The sequence below is a fragment of the Sinocyclocheilus rhinocerous genome, unplaced genomic scaffold, assembly GCF_001515625.1.
Source record: "Sinocyclocheilus rhinocerous isolate Xijiao unplaced genomic scaffold, SAMN03320098_v1.1 scaffold642, whole genome shotgun sequence".
NCBI lineage: Eukaryota > Metazoa > Chordata > Actinopteri > Cypriniformes > Cyprinidae > Sinocyclocheilus > Sinocyclocheilus rhinocerous.
Genome location: NW_015626390.1, coordinates 287,983 through 297,967, shown reverse-complemented (window position 1 = coordinate 297,967; position 9,985 = coordinate 287,983). Strand labels below are relative to the sequence as shown.

General features: G+C 34.2%; 1 protein-coding gene across 1 annotated transcript in view; it reads left to right on the top strand.

The window, feature by feature from the left end:
* Nucleotides 1-9,509, top strand: part of LOC107713907 (integrin beta-1-like) — a 39,046-nt gene extending 29,537 nt beyond the window's left edge. The window contains exons 13-19 of the mRNA XM_016519559.1: nt 1,145-1,146; nt 1,230-1,452; nt 2,221-2,261; nt 2,387-2,609; nt 4,101-4,330; nt 5,216-5,382; nt 8,287-9,509. Coding sequence (XP_016375045.1) covers nt 1,145-1,146; nt 1,230-1,452; nt 2,221-2,261; nt 2,387-2,609; nt 4,101-4,330; nt 5,216-5,382; nt 8,287-8,352 — 952 coding nt within the window. The 3' untranslated portion in view covers nt 8,353-9,509. The remainder of the gene's footprint in view (nt 1-1,144; nt 1,147-1,229; nt 1,453-2,220; nt 2,262-2,386; nt 2,610-4,100; nt 4,331-5,215; nt 5,383-8,286) is intronic.
* The last annotated feature ends 476 nt before the right edge of the window (nt 9,510-9,985 follow it).

Genomic DNA, 9,985 nt, shown 5'->3' with positions numbered 1-9,985 from the left:
CCTGTAAGGCCTTCGTTCATCTTCAGAACACAAATTAAGATATTTGTGATGAACTCCGAGAGCTCTCTGACCCTCCCATAGACACCAATGTAATTAACATGATCAAGGTCAAGAAATGTAGCAAAGAGATCGTTAAAATAAACCATGTGACATCAGGGGTTCAACTGTAATTTTACGAAGATATGAGAATACTTTTTGAATAAAGTCTTTTTAACTTGATGAAAATACAAAAATAATCAAATATGCATGAAAAATAATGTCACATATGATTTAGATGACAGATTTAAGTAGAAAGGTAATTTAAAAGAAAAAGATGTGATTGGATTAATCAGAGCTCATTAGAAACCCACCTCTCCCATGCAGAGAAAGGGAAGAGGAGGTGCAAAGACAGGAAATTAGGATCAACACTGCACTCAGAAATTTAAAGGGGAAGGTGCACACACACAGACAGGCATATCAGGTACACATTTGAACATTTTTTTGTGTAATTCTATATATATATATATATATATATGAACATAATACTTTCTATACCTGTTACGTAAAGAAGGTTTTCATTTATAAAGCTCTAAAAATTTTACTAACTGGTGTTTTAGTGCATTTCCTGCAAATATGGAAAAATAAAGGGTCTCAATTAAATATGTGCAGCGTCACACGTTTAGTGCAAATTGTCACATGACCAGAGCATTTTACTTCTTGTTTGCACCATGAGCTGCATCAAGGCTCCAAAACAAAAGGATAGTAAAGTATGTTAACATAAAGATATGACAAAGATTTTTGGTACACATTATCTTTAAGGTGTCTAGTATTAATATATGAATTCACAATTATTCAGTTTTGTTGAGTGTGGACATAGAATGAGTGAACATGTTGATGGTCACAATAGTAACTAGTGGGATAATAACTATTTTTTTAAGTGTACCTATTCAGTGTTTTATAAGGGTTTTTTATCTGTATAATAGTAACCATAGAATGTGATGAAACCGTTTAAAATGGGTTAATAACTGGGCTGAGATGTATAAGAATTTTGATGACTGCAGAAATAATTTTATTTCGGTATACACATGATCCCACAATTGTGACCAACCATAAAACACACACCTTTCCATAAAAATTTCAAAAAACAACTATTGATTATTTCAAGGGGTTACTATGACACATCATCTTGATATTTTCATGTCTGACAAAAATGTGTGATTAAATGGGATAATGTGGTGTTTTTCCTGCAGGACACGGCCGCTGTGAGTGCAGGGTGTGTATCTGTGACGCTAACTACACGGGAAGCGCGTGCGACTGCTCTCTGGACGCCTCCACCTGCTTAGCCTCCAACAAGCAGATCTGTAACGGCCGGGGGATCTGTGAGTGCGGGACCTGCAGGTGCACCGACCCCAAGTTCCAGGGGCCCACCTGTGAGATCTGCCCCACCTGCCCCGGAGTCTGTACTGAGCACAAGTCAGTGGAAAACAAGCACACATCTGTGTACACAATGTGTGACAGATTAAACTACATGCAGTGCATGCACAGCTTCAGTGATGAATTGTAACACAACATATGATATGCTGGTTACCACTTACACAGCAAAATAGATGTTTTTTTCTGTCCAAAATAGATATAATATATGCTAAATATATGATGTAAACAGCACGGCTTATGAAATATATTTTTTCCAATTTAAAATATTTTTGTTTAAATCTTCAAATGCCAAAAATAGATTATAAAATGTACTGCAAGTGGTAAGAAAGTACATTCCCAATCTTGAAATACATTTAGCAAAATATGTTTTTTTTTTAATGTATAAACTAAACTCAGTTAATTCAAACAATTATTTATAGCATGCATTAAAGACAATAGAATGCCAATGTCAGAAAATTCTAAATAGTTTAAAAGAAAAATCAATAATTTTGACCCATACAATGTATTGTTGGCTATTGCTACAAATATACCCCAGCGACTTAAGACTGCTTTTGTGCTCCAGGGTCACATTTTATCCCACTGGTCACAATAGTGACCGTAAATGTAACCGGTGTTTTCTTATGCAGTAATCAAATGGACATCAGATGACGGTTCGACTCTTCTTTAATCTGATAAGTCATAAACAGTATTTATAGACGGGTGTCAATGTAGTTTCTGCAAGGTGAATGTAGAGTGCAATGCAATTAGCACGTGCTTCGAGTTCACAAAAGGACAAAAAAAGTGACCAAACTTGATGAAAATACAAAAATACTTCAACTGCGACCGCTCCAATAATAAACTCTGCGGAGGTACTGGAACAGTTTTACACCATGCATGTTACCAATGCATCACTCAACAGGCCATTAATAGAGGAAGACAGCAGACGGTTTATAATCAGCAGATGAAGGTTGTTAATGTGATGTTTTTCCTGCAGGACACGGCCGCTGTGAGTGCAGGGTGTGTATCTGTGACGCTAACTACACGGGAAGCGCGTGCGACTGCTCTCTGGACGCCTCCACCTGCTTAGCCTCCAACAAGCAGATCTGTAACGGCCGGGGGATCTGTGAGTGCGGGACCTGCAGGTGCACCGACCCCAAGTTCCAGGGGCCCACCTGTGAGATCTGCCCCACCTGCCCCGGAGTCTGTACTGAGCACAAGTCAGTGGAAAACAAGCACACATCTGTGTACACAATGTGTGACAGATTAAACTACATGCAGTGCATGCACAGCTTCAGTGATGAATTGTAACACAACATATGATATGCTGGTTACCACTTACACAGCAAAATAGATGTTTTTTTCTGTCCAAAATAGATATAATATATGCTAAATATATGATGTAAACAGCACGGCTTATGAAATATATTTTTTCCAATTTAAAATATTTTTGTTTAAATCTTCAAATGCCAAAAATAGATTATAAAATGTACTGCAAGTGGTAAGAAAGTACATTCCCAATCTTGAAATACATTTAGCAAAATATGTTTTTTTTTTAATGTATAAACTAAACTCAGTTAATTCAAACAATTATTTATAGCATGCATTAAAGACAATAGAATGCCAATGTCAGAAAATTCTAAATAGTTTCATATTTCTTTTATTTTTAGGGTGAAAAATGACAAATATACTTTGATGTAAACAGAAATATATCTGTTTGGATATTAGTTGGGTAAACATGGATATGTAAAAGTGTGACACCACTTGTTAAAAGTTTGAAATAAAGTTGAAATTAAGTTTGTAATGAAAAAATTAAATAAAAACCACAATATGGTGAAATATTATTACCATTTAAAATAACAGTTTTCTATGAGAATATATGTTAAACTGTAATTTATTCCTGTGATGCGCAGCTGTATTTTCAGCATCATTACTCCAGTCTTCAGTGTCACATGATCTTCAGAAATCATTCTAATATGCTGATTTGCTGCTTAAGAAACATTTCTGATTATTATCAATGTTGAACACAGTTGTGCTGCGCAATATTTTTGTGATAAGATTAAATAAATAAATAAATGCATGAAAGAAAGAAAGAATATATGTATATATCACTAATATAGATATATAGTTAATATACAGTATCGGCCAGAAGTTTAATATATTAGGATTTTTTAATGTTTTTGAAAGAAATCTCATATATATGTGTGTGTGTGTGTGTGTGTGTGTGTGTGTGTAGCCAGTTTTTTTAATATTTTAAAATATATTTTCAGATTTGTATTCATTATTATTTTTTATTATTATTATTTGCTGCATGGGCAACTATTGTGGTATTAGTACAGTTAGTAGAGTTTTTGATAACACTTTATTTTAAGGTGTCCTTGTTGCACATGTTAAATGCACTTACTATTATAATAACAATACATTAAGCGTAATTACATGCAAGTAACCCTAATCCTAACCCTAGCCATATAGTAAGTACGTGTAGTTAATTAATATTACTCAGTACTTAAATATGTATAATTATACTGTAAAAAGGACACCTTAAAAAAAGTGTAATATCAGCCCTGTTTCTTTGCAGAGTTTGTAACCAATGCAATGTTACCATTTATATATATTTGCCTTTTGCTGTGTGGAAAAACCCCCCACCATCCTAAGTAGGTTTCACAATCCACACTTGAACTCGCAGTGTTACCGGCTCTTTCCTGTCTCAGGGAGTGTGTGCAGTGCCGGGCGTTTGGCACAGGAGAGAAGAAAGACACTTGTGAGAGAGACTGTAGCTACTTTAACCTCATCAAGGTGAAGGACAGAGATAAACTCCCTCAGCCGGTGCAGGCCTTCCCCCTCATGCACTGCAAGGAGAGAGATGCCAACGACTGCTGGTTCTACTACACCTACGCCGTCAACAACACGGAGAAGGAGGTGCATGTGGTGGAGGCTTTAGGTGAGGCTTCGTATCAATACAAAGAAGAGCCATGGTTTAGATATCTGAGTTTGTGTCACTTGTATTGTTACTTTAACTGCATGAGTGTTTGTTTGCTTTAAAGGGGTCATATGATGCGATTTCAAGTTTTCCTCTGTCTTTGGAGTGTTACAAGCTGTTCGTGCATACAGTATATAAGATCCATAAAGTTGCAAAGAATAAAGGTCTCGTCCGAAATTTTCACACGTTAAAAAATAAATACGACCTCATGTTGTGTCAATCACGTGTACACACTGCCTCCGAAACGTTCATTTGTCATAAAAAAAATTCGGATCAGGTTCGATTTTCTGCATTTTCGCATTCCATAGCAAGCATTTTGATAGGAAAGGATGTCGAACACGGAAAAAAAAATAAATAAAAATAAAATAACATATAATAATTATGATAAATTACTTTAAACACAGTAGATGCAGTAATTGCTTTCGGAGGCGGATGCTGCTGTTTGGGAATGTAGTCGTGTAAGACAGTAATTATACAGAAATACTTTGATGACAGACTTTGCTCAGGCATTTCAGAACGACCATAACAACATATACATGCTCTGAACGAGATCGGTCCGCTGGTTAGTCGTTATCCCGTCTCATAGCGCAAAGTCACATGATTTCTTCGATGCACATGGAGGAATTTATTCTGTAAATGTGTTTCCATCGTAGTTTATACGCATTTTTTCTTATCGGATAAAAAGTTTATCCTACAAATTTTTTTAATTTATGTGCATCTTGATGTTTCCATTCAGCGTTTTTTATGCGATATTCCAAAATGCACATACCAAATACACAAAATACTGTTCTTTTTAGCAACATCATATGACCCCTTTACTGAACTGACGTGTGCTTGGTTTGGCAGAGTGTCCGGCGGGTCCTGACATCATTCCCATCGTAGCGGGCGTGGTCACAGGCATCGTTCTGATTGGTCTAGCTCTGCTACTGATCTGGAAGCTGCTCATGATCATTCACGACCGCCGCGAGTTCGCCAAGTTTGAGAAGGAGAAGATGAACGCCAAGTGGGACACGGTATGAAAAAAAAAAATCTTTTAAACTGGACCAAGAACTCTTTTATTTGAGCTCATGCTGTAAAACTTGAAGTTCCCAAAATTCCAAGATTGTTTCATCAGAAGTGTGGTTTTCCTCTTTACGAGTGCTCCGTCTGGATTTTAGGGCAGCTGTGGAAGTAAAGCAAAGGCTTCTGGATTTTCAGGGCCTTGTTTTTCTGGGTGTGTCGCGGGCAGCTGCGGTCAGTCAGGATGATGCTCTGCTGCCCTCTGCTGGCTCACTTTCTGAGCAGATCTGTGTGCACATGTGAAAAAGAAGTGCACTTAATTGTACTGAAAATGACTACTAATTAACAGAATTAAAGGTCCAGCCAAGCTCAAATGCAGGATGGTGTTCACAAAGGATCCAGGTCTCTTAAATATCTAGTTTGTGATTGATAACAGGTGGATCCAATTAACCTGTAAAAATAGAAAGGAACAACAACAGAACCAAAACAAAACCCGCAATATTTCAGTTCTCAAAAGTATATTTTTAAAATCTGTACTTGCAGATAATATAACTTTAATGAAATAAAAGACCGCATAGAGACACTTTCATGACTGTTAAACACACTTTTGTAATAATGTCAAATAATGCACAATTTAAGTGCATTTTAAATCATAGTTTTAATCATCTTTTTGTGATGCTTTAAAGAAATACACATGATTTGAATTATAATTTTATCATTTGAATTATAATTTTAACTGTAGTGTTATTCAACATTACATTTAAGGTTAATATATATTAAATGTACTAAATTACAACTCTGTAATTACAAATATATTTAAATACATGACATTCATGTTTCAATGGAAATGGCATTGAAGTATTTTAGTTCACCTTTAATGTTCATACACTTTAACCATATTCAAAGGCAGTAGACGTAATTATGAAATTAATTACACATAAAGATGTAAAAACTTACTCTTAAGTTCAGCTAATTGCATGTAAAATACATTTAATCTATAATACATTTTCATTTAATTGCAAATAACATTGTCCGACAGTGTCCAAAAATATTACATTCAGTTCTCACTAGTGTATTAATTTAAAAATATATTATTGCCATAATAAAATAAGCTAAAGTATGCCGAAGTGTATTTCTTTTTCACAAGGGCATTCTTAGGCAAATGCAGTTCAAAATCTGCTGATTCACGGGGAATGTGGTGTGATGGTATTTAATAAGGTACTTATTCAGTGTTGTAACAGTTAATAAAACCTGATTAGGATGTGTTTAGAACAGAAAGTGCAACTTTATCAAAGTCTTTATAACCAGTTTAATTTACTTAAATATTTGTCTAATTTATAAGATTCATTGTTAATAAATTATTACATTTTATATAATAATTTATAAGATATAGTTCATTTCTGAATTATTAAGTTAATCAAAGTGAAATGGAACTTCAGACTTAAATACAAGGTTTTTAGTGGCAGCTGATGGGATAAAAGACTCCTTATTTGTTCTTCTGGGTTTAACCATGTTTATGTGGTTATATATATATATTTTTTTATTATTATTTATTTATTTATTTGTTAAACCTTCTATTCCATCTTCATTTATACTCCATATGCATGCTTTGGCTCCTTTCTCTTGATGCTCACGAAATCTTTCTATCTCTCGAAGATCTCCATCCCTTTTATTCTCCATTTGTTGTCCATGATTTCAGCTCTTCTGTTGCTTCATCTGTGGTTGATATGTTGTCTGTCCCTGTCCACTCTCAGACAGAGAATCCAATTTACAAGAGCCCTATTAATAAATTCAAGAACCCAAACTATGATGTATTAAGGGAATGAAATGTTAACTGGTTTACAGTGGTACATTGTGCTCATTTTTTTTTTATTATTATTATTTTTAAATCAACCAATGATGAAGGCAATGCTAAAATGTAACAGTGTATTTTCTGTTTAGAGTGTTTTATCAGTTTTGATCCACCCCACCTCCTTAAACCACAGACGAGGACTCGCTACGCAAGTCCCACGAGTTTGTCGAGATGCTGTTTTATTAATTATTGTGATGGTAATATGAAGTATTTTTATTTTTTACTGCAGATATTATTCCTTGTGGGGATATGTTAATGGTTTCAACAGAATGTTATAGGATTTGTTACAGAAATGTATACACGGTAAACAATGCAAGATTAGTAAAAGAAAATAGGAAAGAACTGGAGAGAATTTGTGGGTAAATTTTTTTTCACTGTAGTTTCAGTCCCATTTTGGGAATTAATATTTTTCCATCAGTGTTTAATTTATTTATTTTTATTATTATGGTTATATATATATTTTTTTTATTATTATTATTTATTTATTTGTTAAACCTTCTATTCCATCTTCATTTATACTCCATATGCATGCTTTGGCTCCTTTTCTCTTGATGCTCACGAAATCTTTCTATCTCTCGAAGATCTCCATCCCTTTTATTCTCCATTTGTTGTCCATGATTTCAGCTCTTCTGTTGCTTCATCTGTGGTTGATCTGTTGTCTGTCCCTGTCCACTCTCAGACAGAGCATTACACCTATGGAGAGTCCCCACAAGGATAGCTGACCAGACGTGTGTGTGTGTGTGTGTGTGAGTGTGTACCTGACCACCATTTGTAATATATATATATAATCGGCTACAGCATGAGCATCTGACAGTGCTGTGTCATATTTAATGAGCGTTTCACTTAATAATTTGCTTTTCTTCACTGGACATTAATATGTTCATCAAAATATATATGAGTAATATATAGCTGCATGTGTTGATTTTTTATTTTTTTTGTACCTTTTTAATTCAAGGTTTATTGCACGTTCTTGGGGTGTAAATGCATTTAGATGACATGTTGAAGTTGAATTGGGCTGTATATTTTGTTTCTTAGTTTTAAAATCAGATTTTTGTGTGTTTCACAGGGAGAGAACCCCATCTACAAGAGTGCCGTCACAACTGTGATCAACCCCAAATATGAAGGCAAATAATGGACATGGGTATCACACACGTGAAGGTTTGGGAACGGATAGGTTTGCAGATATCCTCAGTTTTCCTTTAAATTGTTTATTTTCTCATTGTATGTCATTCTTTTAGAACAGTATTGTAGCAGTATTTTATGATGGACTGGCTGCTTCTCGTCCCTTGCAAACATGTACAGTTTGTATAGTCTTTATATTTACATCAGTTTTTCTTCTTTTAAACCCTGTGCACATTCACTCATTCGCTCTTTTCAAACTGAGCGGATATCTGTGCATCAAGTGTTGCGGTGCAAAGGGATCCTTGAATCCCTCCCCAAAAATTGCAAAAACTCATCAAATGCCATTTAAAATCATCATATGAATTTTTGTTTATATTCTATCATGTTCTTTCAAACTTCTTCAACAGTCATATATTGGCATAAGAAACTATCTGACCGGTGTATGTGATTTTTTTTTTTTTGGGGGGTGATGTAAGTTTGGTTTGATATGCTAATAATCTATGCATATTCATTTACTGTCAGACGCATCGTGCATTACATGCCAAAAACCTCTTTGATTTTAGTGTTTGCAACTTATTTCCCACTTATTGTTGCTCTTAGAAAATCATTATGACACGTGTCTTGTGTTTAACTGAAAATGTCTGTGTATTTTATATGTTATGAAGGATTATTTGTTGAATTATTATGTGGCTCTTGATGAGTATCAGTGTATTCAGGTGATATCCTGTAGTTTGTAGCCAAATGTCCTTAAACCGCTCATTAGAAATGAGCACAATTATTGATACCTACAGATTTCAAATATGTTTTCAGTTAGTATATTTTAAATGAAAAAAAAGGATGTTGTAATTTGCATATTTGAAGTCAGAGATAAAGCTCTTTGTTGTTAAGACAACTATCTGGAAAAAAATAATTAGTGTAGTTTTGTGTTCAAATGTTCATATCATATGCTCAAAGGTACAACCATTTATTTGTAATTATTTTAACCGAACGTAATCAGGAGATGCAGTCATTTAATGCTTAACGTAATAAATGTCAAGCTTAAGGATGAGAAATAGATGCTCTGCCACAACACCCAATCTACTAGCTTCAGTAGCTTTTTTTAAGTGCCTTTTTCTGGTTTTCTCAATATTGCAATTTTGAATATATTTATTAAAACAAAATCTAAAAGACCGTGATCATGTCTTTCTTTCAAACTTAGTAGACATCGAAAAGGTTTATGTTAGCATTTTTTAGGGTTACTGATACATGTGCTTATAACAATAATATTAAGAATTATGACATTTAAAAAAACATGCTTTTCTGAATTAAAATGTAACTTAATTGCTATTATTATTAATGCTTCTCTAATACAACTTCAGAATAGCATACTATGCCATTTTTTGCTGTATAAAAACTGTTCACTACTTTTTGTATATGCAGCAGGATGATCTAAGATATAATAAAATTACAACTTATCTCTTTATACAGAACATTATTTCCCACATGTGCTCGACTGAGAGTTATGAATGGACTTTTTGTATGAATTTTAACATCGCTTTCCTGACTCATTATTTGACTGGATTACCTAAAGTTGACATTTTTTATTACAATTTTGATTAAAAATGCGAAATATCCATATTAATTTCTGATCTTACCACTCGTTG